This window comes from Mustela putorius, unplaced genomic scaffold (genome assembly GCF_011764305.1).
Source record: "Mustela putorius furo isolate JIRA1106 unplaced genomic scaffold, ASM1176430v1.1 tig00000876_pilon_pilon_pilon, whole genome shotgun sequence".
NCBI lineage: Eukaryota > Metazoa > Chordata > Mammalia > Carnivora > Mustelidae > Mustela > Mustela putorius.
In genome coordinates, this window is record NW_025421506.1 from 2,853,616 (window position 1) to 2,876,408 (window position 22,793).

Here is a 22,793-nt window from a genome sequence, read left to right on the forward strand (position 1 = left end):
CCCTTGGAATTATTCTAAAGATTAAATAAACTGATACAGGTAAAGCAACTGAACAGTAGCTGGTACATAGAAAAGTACTCAATACATGTTAGCCATTATTAGTACATCGATGTGAAAAGATGGGAAGACTTTATTTCCCAAACCCAAGTTGTAGTTATGCTCTAGAATGAAGTATAAATGGCTTTTATTTTATTCATTTTTGCTTTAACTATCTACATTTACTAAAGCAAACATATTAAGTATGCAAATAGAAACTTATGCCCCCCAAGAAGCAAACTTCTCAAAGCAGAGCATCCAGATAGTCAATGTACAGTGAAAAATGAGTGATACCAGGAAGGAGCACAGCACTCTCCCGTGGTATTTATACTCTAGAGCCTCGAATGGTCTCTAGGCAACAAATCTTTGATATTCTGAACTGCCCGAAGTATTGAGGATAGATTTATCATTCCAGGGACAAAAGTTTAGATCACTACACCTTGTATTACACACACAACTCATAGAGGTTCAGGATCTAACCAGAAAAAAAACAAAAGTTTTAAAGATGATAGAAGAAACTATAGATGGATATCTTTATGAACTCAGGGAAGAATTTCTTAACGATGACCCTAAAATCACTGAGTGACATGACCATGAAAACTAACCATGGAAAATCCATCACCGATTACCTCAAAATTTAGAACTTCGGAGTGGCAACAGACACAAGCTGAAAGACAAGATATGCTGGAGGAAGATATCTGGAATGTATATAATAAAGGAGTAGTAAGAATAAATGAAGAATACTTACAAATTAATAAGGAAATGATAATGCAACAGAAAAATAGGCAAACGATAGGTATAGGGATTTTACAGAATTCCACCTGGTAACAAGCACAAAAGGGGCAAATGATATGAACAGGGAATTCATGGAAGAGCAACTCCAATTGGCTAATAAATATATAACAGTATCACCAGAGTCAAGAAAATATACATTAGAATAACACCAGGGTATTTTTCACCCATCAAATTTGCAAAAATAAACACTGCTGTTGGGAGTGGCAATTATTTCAACGAATCACTTGATAACCTAAGTTGAAAATGCACATACACTATGACTCAACAGAGTTTGACTTCAAGATACACAAATGACAAAACCTCTCATACATGCTCAAGGAGCTTCAGATGAGAATGTTCAGTACAGCACCATTTATAAGAGCAAAAAACCAAATGCAATCTAAATGCTAATGCGCTACATAATGGATAGTATGTTCTGTATTCATAGACAGAATACTGGAAAGAAGCACAGTAAGTCTATCTATAGTGATCTATATAAATTTCAAAATCACTTCATTAAATAAATACGAAAAACCAGGGTGTAAAACATTCTTATTATACAGTATGATGCATCATTTAAATTAAAAAATTCACCAATGATATGTATGTAAAAGGGTTCATATGTCAGTTTAAAAAAAGGAACTAGAAGAACATCTGAACTCCTAATAATAGATGCCTCTGGGGTGGAGAGGCCACAAAGGATGGAATGGGTCTGGGATGGTGGTCAAAGCGGACTTCGACCATCTTAATGATCTTTTATTGAAAAAAAGATTGAGAAGAAGATAGGGAAAAAAAATAAGTTCAGTTCTCTAGTAGATGAGTTTTATTTGTATCTTCGTATTTTTCCCAACATGTTAGGAAACCACTCTTTTCTAAGAATAGTGCTAATAGTCTGATTACTACATAGCCTGTATAAAAAAAAATCATACCTGAAGAAATTTCATATAAAAATGTGCATGTAGAAAAGTAAACCCACTAGAAATAAAACATGAACTTTTATGTACTCTGAGAAATTTATAAAACTCTGAAGCATGACTTGAAATCACCTAAAAATTGGCTAGATGAAACGACTAAAACAAGCAAGTAACAAACTATATGGCAAAACAAATCCTAAACAAGACAGAAAGGTTAATAAATTGGCATGGTGGCAGAACATGGAAGGACAGAACACGTTTGTTAAAGGACAAATGGATTTCTATGTGGAAACTAAAGCTAAAAACAGAGATGACTGCCCTAGTTAAAAAATACAAAGATAGAAATATGAAGAAACACAGATGAAAACATGTGAAAAGCAGGAGACTTCAACGGAGAATACAAGCCGATGGGCAAAAGACTACTCCCATAAAGTGAGGGTCTGGGAAACAGGCAGTCAGAGACTCTCTGGTGGCTGACAATTCCCTTTTGGCATTGCTGGCCTCACTGTGAGAAGGTGTGCCCTTTTTTAATCTATCATTCTACTGACTAGGAATTTATCCTGAGGCAGTAACTAGGCAAATATTGCCTGATGGTGTTTGATGTAAGCAGTGGTCTTCACACTTGGATACATGTAATCCCTGAGCCAACTGAACAGGATGGGTGGGCAGGGGGCTTTACGGGACTTGACTGGGGTGCCTCATGTCTACTGGATTCTTTCTGAAAAATGCCTCTGTGGCCAAGGTTTTGGGCTGGTTCTCAGAAGGCACACCAGTCTTCCTTTCACAGTCCTCCTACTTTATAGAAGAGAGGCATGTCTCCTCCTCATCCAAATCTTAATGTGGTACATGGCCTTGGGAAAAAACCCAAGGAGGCAGGAAGGAAAAGAAACGCTGGTTATCTGTGGTAAGTGTGAAGGCCTCTAACAAAAATTCCAAATTTTTAGCTTTTGTGAAATTACACTGATAGGTGATGTTCATCGCAAATAATTCTTAATGATACATTACTATGAAATTTTTGGTCATTTCGTTTAAAAAGGAATAGCAGTAACTGAATGACACTGCTGTAATACATCTTCCATTTCCAAATAAAGCATATCTCTTACTTTTAATACCCTATCATAAAGACTACTGGGGTTTCTTGATGTTTACCAACTATAAAAACAAAAAAGATTTGGGATAGAAATGATGAGGAACACTGTTTCATTCCTGTAGTATTGATCCAAAAATACTTGATTGTATGGAGAAAAATCCCATCTATCTCATTAAGTGGCAGTTACTTTCAGTATGTAAACATAAATAGAAAAATCTTTTTTCACTAATTTTTAATCAAAAATTATAACATTTGTTTTGATCAATTATATATTCTAATGCAAAAACTCAATTTAGAAGAAATTTTTACATTTTGATAAAAGGCTTAAAAAATCCAATTTCTATAAATATTATTATTGCAGATAAGGAGGATAGGCTGATCAATAATACGCTTGAATTTGAAACTTCTTTTTCTTTAAGATTTTGTTTTTAAGTAATCTCTACACCCAAAGTGGGTCTTGAACTTACAACCTTGATATCAAGAGTTGCACACTCTACCCACTGAGCCACCCAGGTACCCCTAAAATGCCTGAAATATATATGCTAAAAAATATACTACCTTAAGATGGAAGTAAAACAAAGAATTCAAGGAGGAAAGTAAAATTTCTGCCCATTAAGGAGCTGTAAATGAAGGGTGGCGTGTATGAAAAAGCAGTGATATATTAATTTCATTTGATACATTTAAGGCTAATTGATAAGGTTTAATTTAAAATTTCAACATTTTTTAAAAAACCTCAGGAATTATATGCTTTGCAATTGTGATGAAAATCTTAGGTATCAACTTAAAAATATTTAAGATATATGGGCTTTCTACATTTTGAGGGAAGAATATGAGAGCAAAAAAAGTTTTGGAGGACACTGATGTACCAAATATTTGAAAGCAGCTAGTCCATTAATAAGGAATAATTAAATAAATAATGGCATGTTCATATACTAGAATATCAAGAAGGGTATCAACAAGAATGATCTCTACTCACTGATAACAAGGTGTCCCTATATTTTACAAAAGTACTTCTGTTATTTTATTTTACTCCAGATTTTAAGTAATCTCTACACTCAACATGAGGCTTGAACTCACAACCCTGAGATCAAGAGCTGCATGTTCTACCAACTGAGCCAACCAGGCATCCCTGTTTCTGTTATTTTAAATTTACTATCATAAAGATCACTTTTTTAAAAAATTAGGCTTTTAAATTCTGGTCGAAGAAAAAAACTGTAATAGTATCACATCATCATGAGGGAGTAAAAATACCATCAATCTCTTCTAACATCTTCAGTTTTTAGGATTTCAAACGTGAGGTTAAAATGGAATAAATGAAGAGTCAGACATAGTTCTTTTGGAAATATAACCTTCTTTGCAAAAAGGGGAAGTTGTAAGGAATAGAGAAATGTTAGTTTTTTTGAGATTCTCATTCTGAATAAATTGTTATTATGTAAACCAGAGTAATTCACTTATGCAGGAAACCCAGCTGACTATGGTTCTAATGTCCATGGTATATGTGTCCTATTAGAAGAGGGAAGTAACAGCAAGGCAGGAAACTGTTCACACCCGTAACAAGGCAGTGATTACTTGCTGAGGGATAACATTTGCCAGATGCTGTGAAAAGAGCTTTACGTATAGAAAATTAATCCTTACAACTGTCCTGTGAGGTGTCAGCCCCAATTTACTGATAAGAAAACTAAGGTACAAAGATGTCCAGTAACTTGACAGAGGCTGAAAAGCCAGCAGATATTTGGGCTGTATTTCAAACTCACCTATGTCTGACTTGAAAGCTCTTATTCTTGGCCCTTCTACTGCTCAGTCTCTTTATTCTTTCAAAATGAATACATCTCTATCAGTAAAACTCACTGAACATCTAAGGCACTGCATCAGCAGTGTATATAAGAGGGAGCGGAGTCCCAATGGAAAACAAGGAAATTCATGGAATCTTCTATTCATTACTCTCCCATCTGGCAGTTAAGGACTATGTGCAGCCCAGTAGAAAGGAATGGAGCAAGAAGTATCAGGAAAGAGAACTTGGCTTTTTAGGGGCTCAGTGCTTTAACCTCAGGATCTGGTAAGATAAATGGGGCTACAGCCCTTCTCTAGATGAGACATCTGGAGCTCAGAGAAAGCAGATCTCTTGCCTGAGGTCAATATGGCTACTGGAGAGAACAGGGGCCATCCTATCAACAGGAAATCACCTGTGTCACATATATAGTACTGTGGGGAAAAAAGAACTCTGGGAAATTTAACACTACTTACAGTTGAGACGTATTTCAGATTTATAATATAGACAATGGGTTGAGTTTATTGTGGATAAATCTGACAAGTCTTAACAGTTGTTGACTGAAAAGTTTAATTAAGATAGATTTTAACCACCCATAAATTTTTTTTTTTCTGGTATAAAGTAGGTATGTTTATTGTAATAATTTTTCTTCTGTAGTCAATTCAACCTTTAAGTTTTACAGTTGCTGAAAATATTTATAAATATGTAAGTCTCTGATGTGGAAGACAATTACAGAAATCTTTACAGCCAATTGGTCATGCCATGCCCAGGTATTATGCCCAGATGTCCAACATCTGTATTGTTTTCCCACTGACAAATAAATTCAGAAAATTATAATAAACTTCTACTTCCAAGACGTGTAAGGCCTTTAGCAGGAGCCACACCGACGGTCACTGTGCGGGAGCATCAGTGTGTCACACTCCTATAAACCTCTGTGCTGCGGCTACATGCAGGTGCTGTTTTAAGTGCTTTTACATAGATTTCTCAACATCCCTGTAAGCCAGCTATTATCATCCCTTTGTAACAGATGAGGAAACTGAGTCAAGCAGAGTGTAAGCAGGTTTTTCAAGATCACAAAGCTAGAAATCATATCCTGCAATCTGAGGGCAGAGGCCATGTTCTTCCACACCCTACCCTCGGCAAAAGCAACATCTCGACCAAGAAAGGATCCCTATTTTCCCTGTGTAATGCTCTGGAAATATCTGTTCAAGGCTGAGGCTTGTAAAAACAACACTCTTTTGGCTTGTTTACATATGGTAACTCTGTGACCCTGAAACTCTCAGAGGATCTGTGGGAAGCAACCGCACACACTGCCATGGAGAGTCTGTTTCCCGCACTTGGCTTTCAGAGGCAGAGGGTGTCAGCCTCCTCCTCTCGTCTCACAACAGGGCCCCGGGCCCACTTCACTTCTATTTGATTTGGGGTGTTTTCCCACTAGAACATTTCTTGTTTTTACATCCGTCCATGCATTCTACTGAAAACAATGGCAAAATCTTCCCAGGAAACAGCTGCTCCTGCATTTTCTCACAGAGCCGCCTCTGTCTTTACCTTTATATTCACTGTTCCCTATTTAGGTAAAGGCGGTACTTTTCTGAGGATTTCTGGCTCTTTCTCCTTGAACCATCTGACCTCACTCTATACCAACCCAGTGCCCATGCTTCATAAATTGGAATTGTTACGCGATCTGATGCCACTTTAAATGTTTTCTCCAATCATTAAAGAAAAAAAAAATCCCTGGAATTCACATAGCTTAAAAATAAGTGCCTATTCCTGTTTAGATTACTGTATATACTTGAGATACTTCATCCCCAGACAGGCAGAAAGAGAAGTAGCTACATAATTTAACAAATCCATTTATTTTTCTCTTGTGAACGACATTCAGAGTAGAGACAACCAAACATCCCTTGCTGGGAGCTCTCAAAGCTTTCCCAGGGTGAGACCACTGCGCCCTGGTTTCTCTCAGACTGTGCTGGTGAAAGTAGGGAAGCCTCTCTCTCCCGCGGGGTCTACAAGGCTGCCCAGGGGCGGGGAGTGCTATCTCCCGGTAACTGATGGCAGAGACAGCTTCGTCTCTTCACATTCTAACGAACACACCATCTTTCCAAGCTAAAAACAAATGTGTTTGCATATCAGCAATAACATACAACAGGTAAAAGCTGATCATAAAATATGTGGGTTGTTTTACACTACATACAAAAATGTCAAGTTCTGTCAATGGAGTTTTAAAATTTCAGAAACTTTTCTCATAAACTGTACAATCAAGTTAAAAAGACTACACATGCTCTATTTGCTTATATAATTTCCTTTCTTTAACCCTACTTTATTGAATAAGATAAGAGAGACAGAGAGACAGAGAGAGAGAGAGAGAGAGAAAGAGAAAATAAGCAAAGTTACTAAGGGTGTTTACAGGCCAGAACTCAGAATATTTGTTATAGAGTTTATAGTTTCATCCTTTCTTACTAAAAAAAGCTGAAAAAGTTGCTCAGTTACTTTGTTTTTCCTCTTCCCTCTCAAGTTTCCCTTCCCCTTCCCGACTCACATTCTTGAAACACCGGAGAAAGGGAGAGCCTCCCGGTTTTGCCTCCCTCTGGGCATCTGTCCACAGGCCTGTGGGCCAGGCAGGGACAGTGTGAGGCTCGGTTGCCCACAGTTCCTCTTCCAGCACTTCTCACCAGAAACCCCTGCAGTCAGGTTTCTGTCCTCTTCACACCACAGGGATGGCTCTTTCCAGAGTCACTCATGACGTGAGCACTGGCCAATGCAATCCTTACAGCGCCATCCACACAGCACCCGAATTTGCAGCGATGAGGCCCAAGAATGGTCAAGCCCTCTCTGAGGCCCCTTGTCCTCCGAGCCAGCTCCTAATCCAGGAGCCAGCTCTCTTGCTGCTCGGCTCCCTCACTGACCATCTTCTGTCTGTCTTCTTTATTTTGAGCCTTTAAATGTTCTCTTTTCTTTCTGCATTATTTTCTAGGTGATCTCATTCCTACCCAGGCCTTCAAACGCTATCTCTGCACTGAAAATACTCAAGTCTCGGTCTTCAGCCTGGCCGTCTGCTCGGAACACCTTCCTCGTCCATCCCACTGGCGACCTGGCATCTGTACTCAGACATCTAGCAGTCTCTTAAATCGACATGGCTACAACTGGACTCTCTTTCTCCCTGAAATCTGCTCTTCCTGAGTCCTTCTCAGCACAGAAAACTCCACTTCCATTCTTCCAGTTGCTCAGGCCTAAACTTGTAGTGTCATCTCGGGTCCACTTTTTGTCCTATGTCACCATCTAATCCAGTGACAACCCACGTTGATGCCAAATATCCAGAACACGACCAGTCCTCACATTGCCTTCTGCTCCCATCCGAGAATAAGCTGGCACCATTTCTCCCCTGAGCTCTAGCAGAAGCCTCCTCGTGGACCGGCTGTCACCCTCACCTCCTCACAGCAGCCATAAGGAACCTTCCGCAACAGAATGCAGATTAAACTTTCTTTGTTCCAAGCCCTCCAACAGCGGTCCATCTCACAGACAGAAAGAAATCCAATCTGGCCAGGGCTCAAGGCGCCTCATGATCCACACCCATCTCCCCTGACCTGACCTCCTACCACCTCCTCCCTGCACTTGCCACTCAGCGACACCGAGGGACAACGGTGGTTTTCAGTTCTATTGGAACGGTCTACCTCCAACTTCCCCTGCCTGGCCCCTTCCTTCATTTGATTCTTTGCATAGATGTTACTTAGCAGAATGGCCACCTCCCTATCCAGCATTCCCTTTTCCTGCTTTGTATTTCTCAGCACCTGTTGCCATAAGAAACACTCACGTATCTCTTCTGACAAGAATACAGAGTGAACGAGAGCAAGGACTTTGCTGGTTCCCTGCTGTATCGCCCCTGTTAAGGCTCGTACCCTGCACTTGGGGCCGGGCAGGGGAGGGGGAGGGGGAGGGGGAAAATGGCTTAGTGAGTACTTGAAGGAAGTATTGAAGGAAGGATTCAAGACATAGTGAGAGAGCAAGAGAGTGGAGTTCAGGCCAACAATTACTTCCTTCCCTTCCTCTGGTGCACAGCACATAGCCTCATGAGGAGAGTACACTGCTGACAAGGCAGGGGCAAAAAAGTGTGAGAGAGGGACAAAGAATTAAAGACTATGGTTCCTGCTCAGGGGTGGTATAGGAATCACCTTAGAACACTTAAAAGCTATGCAGGTCTAAGCCTACCCACTCAGAATCGGATTTAGGAGGTAAAGGTGGGGACAGGGCAACCGTATTTTTAAGAGTTCCCTGAGTGATTCTGATGTTTAGTCCCTGTTAAAACCACTTACTCAAAGGAAGCATCTCAAAAGGCATGTGGTAAGCTATACAGTAAATAAAAGAACACACATTTGTTTTTTTAAAACCCACATACCTGACTGGGGACTCAAAAATATAGTTGTTTTTTGTTTCTTTTTGTCTTCATGTAAAAGCACTGCCTAAAAAATGAAATAGACTGGTTTACAAAGTCGCAAGGAAGAGCATCTGAAAACAGCCTTAAAACCGTAACCATTTCCAAGGAGGGCTGAAATTAGGCACATGGAAGGCACAACTTTGCAAGTTAATTGAAAAGCAAGACAGAGACTAGGGAATCCTCAAAGCACGCCCTGCCATCCGGAGCCATCCGGAGCCATCCAGAGCTCAGCAAGCCGCACCCCACGCTGCACCAGGGCCAGAGACAGGAGCCAGGAGGGTTAGCCAGCGGAAGGAGGGCAGGGCCAGCGGCTGCCCGGCACCTCACTGAGGGCCTGGCACAGAGCTGCTTGCACTCAGTTAAGTGTTCGCTCAACAGACAGGAGACCCAGAGGCTTCCTGCTCAGGCGTGAGCTAGGTTTACCTGAGCAAATGTGCCAGTTGGTCTCAAGGGGCTAGGTGAAGAAGGGGATCCGAATACACAATCTGATTTAGACACACCTGAGAAAAAAGTTAGCATTTTGTTCTCACTTTAAAATGAAAGCAGCATCCCTGTTTTCAAACTTCCACAGAACGATTTTCTGTGGACAGGACAGAAGGTCCACTCAGCATCTTGTGTGAACAATAACATATTTGAAGACATGAGAGGGGGCAGCATAATTTTCCAATAGGAAGAAGCAACTTAGTACTTTGAGTAACTCCGAAGGAAACGCCCCATACCCTAGCCCCACTCCTCCTTTCCTATTTTACTTTTAAAAAATACAGTGACTACCTGATTTAGTGTGTAAATGCTACATTCTGAGGAATCCAAGATTCTGGCGCTTTTCCTTCGGATTGATAATAACTAGCCTCTCACCCCATGATACCCTGGATTCCCCTTGATTCGCTGCTGCCCTGCAGGCTTTCAGGAATACTGCTCTGTTTTGATAGCTTCACTAAACAACTTAAACCTTGCTACCAGCTAGGAGGAAGAAATCCATCAAAGCTGGGGGAATGCTGGGGCTTCCCTTTACCGCTGCGCTGTAGCCAAGAGGAACACGATGGTAACGTGCTTTGTGCTACTTAGTAAACACAGACCAGTTTCAGAAAGGTCTACAAAAATAACTTCGGTAGAATTTCATTATATCTGATCTATACTATTTCCAGTTTCCTCATCTGTCAACTGGGATTATCGATACCACCATCTCATGGGGGTGGGGAGAAAATGAGATGAGACTGCCCACGTAAAGTACTTAAAATAGTGCCTGACTCATAGGAAGCACTCCGTGAATGTTAGCTCTATTATTTTAATTTCTCTTAAATAGATATTCCTCTTATAATCATTAAAGATCTGGTCTATGTCCCATGTCAGGGTAAAAAAAAGTTGGAGTTTACATTTGTCCGAGCTCCTTAGAAGCAGGACAAGCTGTATCTTCCATAAACACCAAAGTCCTATTTTAAAACCAATAATTAAATAATTTAAAAATATACTTCATTCCATATAAAGCTCCATTTAAAAAAAAATAAGAATAAGTGCTCTAAAAATTTTGTCTTTAAAAAAAGAGACACATTGTATTGCTGTTATGATATAATAGAATGGAAGAGAGGTATTAGTGTTCCAGGAACGACAAACAGTAGAGAATTTTAAGGGAATTATCATCAGTGCTGACTCTCTTACACCACCCATACACATGTAACAACTGAGGACAGGAACAGGAGAGCTTACTACTTTAATCTAAAAAATGACTCCCCGGGTTTCTTCTTTATGCTTCTCCATGCTCTCTCCTCTATCAAAGTCCACCCACTCTCACGGGTTTATTCGGAGAAAGAAAGTGGGAGTGTATAAACTGCTTTGTAAATTCTAACTTATACACACAGAAGGTACCTTCATGCTTAACAGTCTGTTAAAAAGGTGCCTGCAGTGGACACTTCACCCATTTAACAGAAAGGGTCAATGAAGATCCAAGAACCCAAAGGGATGGGATGTACGGATGACATGCAACTATGGACTGAGAGTGTGTTTTTCCTTATCGTAAGAATAATCACGTTCACTGCGGGAAACTAATAATGTCCTATATATGTACTCCGTAATTCTCTTCTGCAGTTGGAACCACCATAACAGCTGTGTCATGGAGTTCCTTCTGGTCCCTCTTCTAGGCATGTGCATGTACATATTTAAACGAAAGCACAAGTGGCTCACTATACACAGCCTGGTGTCCTGAGATTAACTTAGCTATGCCTCCCCCGTGGCCAGTCAGTGCTTTAGTTTCCAAAGTGCACGTACTGAGAAGCGAAGCTTAAGTGGCAGCTTGTTTTCTGGTCACACAGGCTACATTTTATAGGCACTGGGGATGACCGGATTTTCCATTCATGGATAATCTTAGAAAAGTCAAACAAATGACTTCTATAAGCCTCTCAATGAAATTGCCATATAAGAGGGTCTGAATTTAAATGGGGTGGGTTCACTTTCTTAAAAATCTTTTTCAGTAAGTTGATTTGTTAAAGAAATAAATATAACTAAAATAATAAAGAGTTCTAAACTCTAAAAAAGAGATTTCCCTTGAGATGTGAGTGCAAACATTGAGGTATGACCGGGATCCATACCTGGAGAGCCTTTAAATTGTGGGCATTCCTTTTTAATGTGCCCTTCTCTTCCACAAATAAAACAACGTTTTTCTCTTAAGTCTTTGTCATCCTGTCTCTTCCATTTTTCCACTGGAGGCCTGAGTATTTTCTCTCTGCCCAGGTTGACAGCCGCCCTCACTGGCTTGGCTTTCTGAGGTGTGCACTGCATGGGCTTATCTTCTTTTGTCGACACCTCCCTCTCTGTGTACTTGTTCTGAATTTCTTTGTCCTCTTTGCTTCTCTTCTCTTTGTTCTCAGGGTATCTTTGGTTCAGGGTATCTTCCTGATCACGCCGTCGTCTCACTCTAGAAGATGATATAACACCGGTAGGAAAAATCTAAACAGAAACCTGACAAGATATTAAGGGTGCTCCAGGTTTGGGAGATAACCAGAGACAGAAGGTATCAGGGGGAAAAACAAGAATGTACACATTTCAGTCCGTCTCCTCTTTCGGGAAGCAACCTCAGGGCGATGGTATAGTTTTTCTTTTTGATTTTCACAACTACTCTAGTGCCATAAAAACAGTATTTGCAGTTAGCAGAACTCCTTGGTCCAGTATCTGCTAAGATATGGATGTAAAGAAACTCCAGTGATCTTTGGGGTGATTTCTTGTGACTCTGAGGCCCATTCTTTTAGTAGGCACTAGAAATTCGAGATGTGGAACTTTCAGTTCACAAGGAACAAGGGTTGTAAGGTGATTTATGTTCTTAAAATGTTAAAAATATTTCTTTCTTGCTCTACATGAGCAGTGACTATTATTTGAATATAAAACCAAAGTACTAAATAAGAGCCTCGAATTCCAGATGGTGCCTTAAGAGCATGTCTTTAAATGAGAGTATTATGGTCCAATTAAGACCAACACACCATCCAAAACCATAGTATGGCCCATGCAAGCAATCAACACTACCCCACCTCCTGCAAACGTCACCAGAAGTATCCTGACCCACGTGAGTGGGTCAGCACAGCAATCATTAAGGGTTGAACCACATACACGTGAAGGGTCCTAAATGGCAAAAAGCTGTACATGAGTCTGGAACAGCCCTGTTACTGTACACTGGAAGTGTAACTGATGTCCCGAAGAGCCCATTTTACTTTCCTCGTTTCTTCTGCCATCCCTGTTAGAGAGGCTGCTGACCAAATGGCTAAGTAGCGACTGGGGCAGTGACCAAAATGAGGGAAGGGGAGCAGGCCTGGAAGACTGGTATTTGTACACCCAAGGGACATCTGGTCATCTGTGCTTAAATGCACGTTTTAAATCAGTTCATTTTCACTGTGAAAAATCATTTATCTGAGAACTGCTGGATTTAATACAAGTTTATTTTCTGTTACAATAGAACCTCATTTAAAAACTGGTACAATAGGAAAGTAAAAATGAAACCACCCCTTTTGAACACTGACTTACTTTCTCCTCATTGGACAGTCCTTCATGAAGTGTCCAATTTTCCCACAAATTCGGCAACATCTATCATTTGGGGCCAGCTCTCCTTCAGTTAGCACTTCCGGATCAAAAAAGTACTCCTAACAGAACATAAATATAGAAAAGTATGAACTACTAAAGTGAGATCAAAACATGAAAACTAACCAGATATCAATCAGAGACGCTCTTTTTAATGATTATTATACTGTTTAATTCCAAAATTGAAGACCATTAAGAGGTTTACTTCAGGATAATTTTACCCAAATTCATTTTGCTTTATTCCTTTTCAACATGCAGACCATGGTTTAACCCTAACCACAAAGACAGCCTGTTTTTCCAGGACATTTCTACACAAGAGCACATACCCATGAGTCAGCTTCGCCAGGACGTGGAGGAGGCCGAGGTCAGGTACAAACGTTTCACTTAATCATAAAATGAAAAGGCTAAAATCCAATAAACTGAGGAATACAATTTGCATTACACATACAGAGAAAAAGAAAGAAGCTATGTGCTGTTCTTTGTTTGTTGTGGCTTCTGGAGAAAAATATCAGAAGAAAGGAAAGAGAATGTTTGAACTGAATCCTCCTTGCCAGTGAAATTTAGGTGAGGACCAGAAGTATCAGGATCACCTAGGAGTCTGTAAGAAATGCAAATTTTGGTCCCCACCCCGATCTCCTGAATCAGAATCTGCATTTTAACAAAATCCCCAAGGTGCTCTGTAGGAATAAGTTTCAGAAGCCTTGGTGTAGAAGACAACCATAGCATATCCAGCAAAAAGGAGACGCACAGATGGGATCCAGTGCTGAATATACACAAATGCACTTAAGGTTAGTTTAAAAAGTCTTTATTAAAAAAAAAAAAAAATTAGACCCCCTCAGTCTGTTGGGGGTCTGCCTTCGGCACAGGTCATGATCCCAGGGTCTTGGGATCGAGTCCCACATCGGGCTCCCCACTCAGCAGGGAGTCTGCTTCTCCCTCTACCCCTTCCCCCAGCTTGTGCTTGCTCTCCCTCTCTCTTTCGCAAATTAAAAAAAAAAAAAAAAATTAATGTTGGAAAAAAATAACTTGAACAGAAAATCCTCTAGTTCCTAACTCCCTTTTCTCTCACTGAAGGGAATTTCTACAATGCGACTGTGCTTTGTTTTTAATGAGTCCAGTTCCATACAAATCTTGAGTATTAGGTTATGGGATACCAGTAAGCTTGCTAGCACAGAGAGCTTGGTCTCTTTCTTAGGCCCATTAAGAGATGTATTATTCTGCTTTCCAAGTGAAAAATCCAGACTTCCTATGAGGTAAGTGGAGGACCCCTAGCCACATGGAGGCTGGCCTTGGCAGAAGCTGGCATGGAGCCAAATGCCCACGGAACAGCGATTCCATCTACATTTGTTGCCAAGGCAAAGCAACAGCACCACAATGACTAATCTTCCCACCCAAACTCCACTTCTGGCTGTTTCTCCCTTTTCTCCTGATAAAAATCGCCTCAGAACTGAGGATGTTAAAAAAACGTTTTTGGAATTGCTTTGTATTGCCATTGTTTATATTGGCTAGATTCACCAGACTTTTAGAGTATTTATTGCTGGTGTAATATGTAAAAATTAATAAAGCACCTTTTTTGGTTTTTAGGTATTTCTTTTCTTTCCTTTTTTTATTTTTTTTAAAGATTTTAATTATTTTTTGTCAGAGAGAGAGAGAGAAAAAGCACAAGCAGGGGAAGTAGCAGGCTACCCGCTGAGCTAGGAGCCCGATGTGGGACTCGATCCCAGGACTCTGGGATCATGACCTGAGCCGACTGAGCCACCCAGGCATTCCAGTATTTTTGGTATTTCTAACAGACACTTACCATTTTTGAGGGGCAGTCCTTTGGGAATCCTTTGACTGGAATACCAAATACTCTTCTACCATTAATGAATGCTTTCATGATAAAATTTGTCACTAAGAAGAAAGAGTAAGTGCTCAATTAGATGGAGTAAAAGGAAAAGGGATCACAATAACATTTATAAACAAAGCAACTTACTTTTCCTTGATAATCCAGCTCCAAGATTATGATTCAAATCAAAGGGATCTAAGCAAAGAAAATTAATGAGAACAAAAATATAATGAAATAGGAAATGCCATCGTTCATACATTAAGTGACTATATAAGAAGGAAGTGTTACATACTTTATTATTTGTAAAAGTACAGTTGTCCTTTGAAAAATGTAGGGGATAGAGGCAACAATCCCCCACATAGTAAAAAATCCACGCATATCTTTTGAGTCCCCCGAAACTTAACTACTAACAGCCTACTTTGACCAGAAGCCTTACCTATAACATAGGTGATTAATACATATTTGTATATGTATTATATACTGCATTTTTACAATAAAGTCGGCTAATGAAAATGTTAAGAAAATCACAAGAGAAAGTACATTTACTGTACCGTATTTATTGAAAAAAATTCACATGTAAGTGAACCTGTGCAGTTCGATCTCTTGCTGTTCAAGGGTTAACTTTATTGAATGATTGCCTTTTTAATGAGTTTCCAATATGCAATACAGCTAAGTAATATCAATTCCTAAACATAAGTCAAGTGTTTTTTCCAAAGTGTCCATCAGAAGAGAGGGTGTTGCTTTATATTTGAATCTGTATAGACTCGTTCCTATTATGAGGAGCTGTTTCATTTTGAACAACATAATATTGTTTGGAGACCTATTAGTTGTGTATGATCTAATGGTGCTAGTCTGGGAAGCATAAAGAGGTCACAAATTTATTTAGAACATTTTAGTGCTGAATGTTCCTGCTAACTAACAAGTGTTTTAAGGATCATGTTAGTCATCTTGAGGATCATAAAACACAGTTAAGACAAAAAGACATATGTACCTGTCCCAACGGCATAACAATGGCTACCTGGACCTCAGTTTTTAGTGAAATCTTCATAAAGGACTCCTCTATGATGTTAAAGGTCTGCATCACAAAGTCTTAGATAGGTATGTATATGTTGTGCTCTGGAATATTATCTATTAGATGACCCAGAAAGTGGTAGGAATGATGAAAAAAAAAATGCTGATGTAAGATTTATTCAAGATCTGAATAAAACTTATTCATGAAATAAATGGAGATAAAGTACTTTCTAAATTAAAATATTTTATATATAATATACATATGTAATAATTCATACTTTGAATATTATGTGTAGATATTTATTTCCAATAAATGCCTAAAAACACTGAAGAAAAGCAAAGGAAAAAAACCCTCAAAACCCTTTTTAGGAATCAAGAATTGAAGACCACTTTGTATACAGTAGATACAAAAAGAATACAGAAATGAAAAGGGGCATCCTAAAGTTGTCTGTTATGCTTCTAATGAACAATAACTGGGGCACACCATTCTGGATTCAGACTCACTAACAGGTTCCTGGAGTAGAGGAGCTTTCACTCAATTTGATCCTACACAAATAACCGCTATTAGAACGTTACTTCCTAGTAGGGTTTTTTTTTTTTTTTTTGAAGATTTTATTTATTTATTTGACAGACGGAGATCTCAAGTAGGAGGAGAGAGAAAGGCGGAATCAGGCTCCCCGCTGAATGGAGAGTCCAATGAGGGGCTCAATCCCAGGACCCCAGGACCCCAGGACCATGACCTAAGCCGAAGGCAGAGGCTTTAACCCACTGAGCCACCCAGCTGCCCCTTCCTTCCAAGTAGATTTGATCATGCTTCCTTCTGGTGACTTTCACATGTGTGTATGTGGAAGTATTTTTGGTTGTTTGCTTAATGCAGCAGGGACACTATGATATTAAGCTACGGGACAGTAATAATCATTGCTGTTGTCACCACCCCTGAAATTCCTCCATTCTAGAATAGCTGGTTAAAAGGCTTCTTTCTCACTTAGCCTATTATTAATGGTTCATCTGAAAGTAATGTAAAAATGAGAAGTAAAAGATTAAGAGACTTCAAAAATTAAAAACAAAATATGAACAACTGGAGACCATAAGAATCCACTGTGATAATGGAAAGGTTTAAGACAAAGTTCTATGTTTTTGACACATGAGATCCTAAAACGTTAAAACCCTATCTAAAGTCACAGTGATCTGAATTTAACTTTATAAATGTTCACAGTATTATCATACTGCCAACAGGCAGAAGTAATGATGGAGACAGAACGTAGAGTAACATGTTATTTAGCTAATCTGTACATTTAAAAAAATTAAAAAGATTAAATAAATAAAATATTTCTTAGCCATTTCTCAGTTCCGTTTTAAGCATTTAAACTTCATTTTGTCCCTAAATTTAAAATCATACAAACTGCAAATAAATAATCAACTACAAACATATATGGCCCAGGGATCCTTGCATTCAGTGGGAAGAAAAGGCTTCGGCGTGGGCAAAAGAAATGTTAAAATTTATATATAATTACTTATATGTAAACTCCTTAATGAATAAAGAGAAAGTGAGGATCCTGAAAATTCATTCTTAGTGCCCCGTCTTCAATTCAGAAGGTGTTAAAAGTCCTACTCTTTTGAAGCTGCCTTATCTTTATTGCAAACTTATTCTCCAGAAGATGTTCAACAAAAATCAAAGATGTGTCCTGGTCAAAAGAGTTCTGAATTGGTGAGAAGGCCCATAGGAGGACCTGGGTCACTTAAAAATAAATCTTTATACTGAAAAGAGTCAAGTGTGCTGATGTGGACAGTAACAGGAAGGCTGTGCTGCCCATCCCAACCAGTGGCTCCGGGCTGTTCTGGAAGAGCTCTGCAGGGATGAAAAATAACACCCTCACAGTTCCAACTCTATATTCTAAACCATTTTAAGTTTCATTTTATTTGTACCTTCAATAACAATGTATTTTGAGGTCCACTGTTTCTTAAAAGTTGTAAGCAGACTTTTTCTCCTGATGCTAATAACATGTTCTTTAAAATCAAATTCCTCTGTGTAGAATCGAAGAAGTCCCAACCATAGTTGCCCAACAGATTCTGTATTTTTCCCATATTCTGGCCAATAGGTGGGCTAGAAATAGAAGGGAACAAGAGATATCATGCTCTATAGTAAAGTTTTAATATCTATCTTCATTTGAATCTTAGGGAGTAAGTTTGGATTTACTTTAATTAACTGGAATTTAAATACATAAAAACATAATTACATAACTTTCTTTCACGTTTTTAAATATCATTTATGAGTTTATTTATCTCTACCCTGTGACTCAGAGACAGGGAGAGCTCAGGGTTTTAAATGTCAAACCCCAGAATGCATGTTTGTGGAAGCATCTGGAAATAAATTTTAAGAGCCTTGATGATGCCTGGGTTATTAGACCTTCGAACTCAAAGAAAGTCTTTTCAAACTCCTTGGCAAATGTTCACTTGTAATAAAGTTACATAACCATTTGGAATTGACAGGCATTAAAGGAATCTGAAATACAGTCCCTTGAAACTCACCTGGCTTAATAAAAATGTTTTCAACTTCAAAGGAAACAACTGTATATGCTAGTTTTTCACTATCATAATATAGATAAATATAACAAGTGATAATATAGTTGTTGACCATGACACCACAGCATAGTATAGCTAACTTTTAGTCAAGGATGTAAAAAAAAATCTTTACTCTTAAAATACGTACCAGTTCATCTATTTGATCAAAAAAATAAATATTCCAGCCATCAACAAATATTTCAGGTTTCTTTTCACCTTTGTATATCTGAAATTAATTTTTAAACTATTAGTATGGATTATAAATTTAATGCATTGATACAAAAACTTGTAGGAAAATAGTTAAATATTTAACTACAGAACCACAGAATACTAGAGAAGGAAGAGGGCTCAAAGACAACCCAGCTTTAGGTGAGAAACACAATTTCTTTTACTAATACCTCTTGAAGGACAGGAATGACTGGTGGATTCCTCTGCTGGAGAAAATATAGCACCATAAGCGTGTATGCATATGACGATAAGCTGCCTCTAGATGCGTCACCAATATCACACATCTGGAGGGAAGGAAAGTGAGGGACAAAGAAAACATCACCAGTGTTTTCTGCTAAATTTGCAGCTATCCTGTTATCACTAAAAGTAAGGTGCTTCTACAGGGCAGTAATATGAAAATTACATCTTCAAATGCTAAAATGTCACCAAAACCAAACAATACCAGCGAAAAGGACGTCAAAAACAAACAAAAGAAAAACCCCAACCAACAGCCACAAGCAAGATCAGGTTATCATATATGAAATTTAAGATGATAAAACTGTAGCTTGCTGTGGCAGGCTTCCCAAAGTAGTTAAAGGAAACATTTAATACAGCCATGGGTCCTTAAAAAATATAGACTTATGTTTTCACCTAGGTTTGAAGATGCAGTGAAATTTCCTGATGAATCCCAACAGGAAGGATACTCACCTTTGTAAAGACTTTCATGGTGTAGCATAAATATTTAACTCTGGGATCAATGGCTGAATAAGCAGATAAGAGCCTTGTGTTATGAAGGGCCTGTTAAAAGGAAAATTATACCATAAGGGATTAATTAGAAGAAAAAATTTTAGGCTGGAATATTCTGAAAAGGTTTACACTGTAATTCACTTCAGACTGAAACCAATATATTTTCCCCCAAAACAGAGCTTCATTAACTTACTAATAATAAGAATTATAAATGGTATCTGAACTCACAACTTCCATTATGTTAATATGTCCTTATTCTGAACATTCCTAGAAATAAGGGCTATTAAGGTAATTCTGTCTAAGTAGATGTTAGGAGTCCCCCACCTCAACCTGGCATTATTTAAACTGAATGCCCCTAGGATCCAGAGAAGGTCCATAAAGCTCCAAAGCAAAGCAACTATGGGACCAAAGACAGACATACACTATAAAATTAAACAAACTTCAAGCCAAACTAAAAGCACCTGCCACTCTGACCTCACTTTAAATAAATACGAGTAACTGTTACATCCCATCTCTACAACACTGCTAGGCACACAGCAAGCACTCCTAAATAATGATTAAAAGAATGAGGGGCGCCTGGGTGGCTCAGTGGGTTAAAGCATCTGCCTTTGGCTTAGGTCATGATCCCAGGATCTTGGGATTGAGCCCCAAATCGGGCTCTCTGCTCAGCAGGGAGCCTGCTTCCTCCTCTCTCTCTGCTTCCCTCTCTGCCTACTTGTGATCTGTCTGTCAAATAAATAAATAAAATCTTAAAAAAAAAATGAATAAGATAAAAAAATGGCTTAATTTTACTTGAGATTTTGTAAATTAAGAGAGATTTGTTCCCCTTGATCTCCCTAAAGAAAAAGCTTAGAGAAAATCTTACCAGTGTGTTATACAAACTAATGTCCACTTCCAGACCACTTCTCAAATGGAAGAACTTTACAATTGGCACCTTTGCTGTTGTAATAGGCAAGATGTTTCTCAGACCTAGGTTGGGAATAAGATAGTATTGTGAAATACAGCAGCTGGGCCATAAGCTACTCTTGTTAATGTCCGAACATAAAATAGATGTAAACCTAACTGGTCTGTTTCACTGCAGTCACTGGAGCTACTCAATTCTGTTATTCAACATCTGGGAAAACTTTTCTGGCAAAGTCTATTAGTGAAACATATCGATATCTGAAGCACAAGGATGAACAAGGCAGCCAGTGCCCTCCAGGAACTCACTGGGTCACGAGCATGCGTATAGGGCAGTCAGTCACATAAACACAGAACAGAAGAGGCTACTACAGAGTCTTGGCTACTTGGACCCTCCCTATTCTTCTCACCTGACTACATCCTAATATAGAGAAAAGCCTTTGGGGCAATCATCCGAATCCTCAAAACAAAAATTACTCATCACAGAGTTAGAAGTTAAGACGATAAAAGAAAGGAATCAACTTCAATAGGAGAGGAAATTGCCTGAACTAGGTTTTGAAAAAGGAGAGGGACAGGTAAAGATAGAGGCAACTGAGGGGATTTACAAGGAAATATACACAGGCACAAGGCAGACGCCTAAAGCAGAAGGACATGTTCCTTCCATGGAATTGTGAAGGCTATAGAGTAGACTTTAGGGAAAGAAACAATGAGTGATAGGAGGTGGAGCAGAAACCAGGAAGAGCCTATAGAGAACATATATATCCTGACAAGGAGACACCAATGAACTGTGTAAGTTGGGGAGAAACACTGACCTCATCTATCTGCACAACACCCTGGCAATGAAGACTGGAGACACCAACCAGAGGGGCACGGTGACCATTATGAAAAATGATCTATCTGGGGCTCAACTATCTTGGTGGCATGTGGTGTGGAGAAGCAGCAAGACATGCTTCGTAGAATATACACCTGGACTAGCCAGGGAAGTGGAGATAGGGGAGCGGACATGGAAGTAGGGGGGATAAGGAAGAGGAAGGAGGGCTGTAACAGTAAGCACCACCAGTTCCTACAGACCCACAATCCTTCACAAGCACCACCTCCTAAGAATGTTCACCCTCATCCAACAGATGAGAGGACAAAGCCCTAGAAATATTAATTTGCTTAGAAACATGGAGCTAGTAAGTTGCAGAGCTGAAATTTGCATGTAGGTGTGACCAACTCCAAATTTCTACTGAACCTATTCTAGGATGAATTAGTCATTGCTTCACCCATTTTGGTGATTCCAAGAATGTCAGTGTCCATGATGGAGAAAGTAGATTCCGAGGAAAGGGCAGGTAGTGGAAGCTGCAGCAGCAGGAAGGCAGTAAAGAGAAAGAGGAGTTCATTCTGAGATGGAGCTGGAGTTTTTTCTCAAACAGGTAAGTGGTGGTATCCGAAAGGCAGATACATAGTGATCCGAAGTTCAGGTGTAAAGTATGTAGATGATAGAAATTACAACACAAACAGTCTGTGAGGGAGACAGAGGAGGTCTAACTTTTCCTGATGGGGAAGTGGGGCAAGGTAGGTCGTGTTTACTGAATCCCTGGCATATGCTAGACCCTGTACTTTAATGTACCACCTTTCTTAACCTTGAACGTTATTATTGTTATTCTACTTTGTAGATGAGGAACCAAGTAGTTAAAACGCGGTTGAGTGTCTTTCTGGGAACACACAACCAGACTGTATCCAATATAGAGATTATAGATATCTCCACACAAGAGGAGAGCCAAAATTTAAAAACAGAGAGTCTGACTCCAGAACCCCCACTAACTACTCTGCTATACCGCAACTAAATTAGAGAGCTCTATACTCCATCTCCATCCCATTCTAGAATTTGACATGGTTGCCCATCACCAGCCTGTCCGCTATGGTCTATTCCCAGCACATCATTCCGGTTCTTGTTGTTCCAATGGTGCCTTTTTCAGTGTCCTTTCTTAACTTCGACTCACAGGAATTGTCCTTAACTTCTCTCAAAGAACCCCTAAGAACTGTTTTATTCTTGGTCTCTCTCTCTTTCTCTTCAAGGATTTCAATGAAAAATTGTTTTCTTTTGTTCTTTAATCCTGACCAACAACTCTGTATTTCTAATTGCTTGCTGGACTTTTAACTCCTGGAGATTATACCTTCATGGAAAACTACACACCTCTACGTGGTGTCCTCTTACAAACACTTGTTTTTCAAGTACCTAACATCAGTCCGAACCCTTCTTTCTTTCTTGCAGGTACCACGTCCCCTTGGGAATCTCTCCTAGCCTTTTCCCTTTTAGGATCATTAGCACCTGGTTAAGGTCCTTTGGCCCTGAATTCACTTAGAGGATACCTTCTCTGAGAGACTCTACCAGCTGACGAAAAAGCTTCAGTTTTACTTTTATCGGGTTGCTCCTCTCTTGGAAGAAACTTCACTGGTTTCCAAGCATCTGCAGACTTTAC

At 39.3% G+C, this 22,793-nt stretch overlaps 1 protein-coding gene across 13 annotated transcripts in view; it reads right to left on the reverse strand.

The window, feature by feature from the left end:
* Positions 1–22,793, reverse strand: part of TUT7 (terminal uridylyl transferase 7) — a 61,179-nt gene that overhangs the window by 2,566 nt on the left and 35,820 nt on the right. For 7 of the 13 annotated variants that reach the window (XR_006608418.1, XM_045086088.1, XM_013046625.2 and 4 more), the window contains 11 exons: positions 20,294–20,397; positions 19,390–19,479; positions 18,873–18,986; positions 18,623–18,700; positions 17,839–18,016; positions 15,049–15,096; positions 14,875–14,966; positions 13,020–13,135; positions 11,597–11,922; positions 9,438–9,514; positions 8,976–9,039 (listed from right to left, as the gene is read on the reverse strand). Coding sequence is in view for 11 of the 13 variants with exons in the window: in XM_045086088.1 (XP_044942023.1) it covers positions 8,976–9,039; positions 9,438–9,514; positions 11,597–11,922; positions 13,020–13,135; positions 14,875–14,966; positions 15,049–15,096; positions 17,839–18,016; positions 18,623–18,700; positions 18,873–18,986; positions 19,390–19,479; positions 20,294–20,397 (1,287 nt within the window). In the remaining 2 variants the exon portion in view is untranslated. Of the gene's footprint in view, positions 1–6,419; positions 6,689–8,975; positions 9,040–9,437; positions 9,515–11,596; positions 11,923–13,019; positions 13,136–14,874; positions 14,967–15,048; positions 15,097–17,838; positions 18,017–18,622; positions 18,701–18,872; positions 18,987–19,389; positions 19,480–20,293; positions 20,398–22,793 lie in introns of those variants that run through there. The other 6 variants (XR_006608419.1, XM_004774129.3, XM_013046630.2 and 3 more) reach the window with 5 other exon arrangements.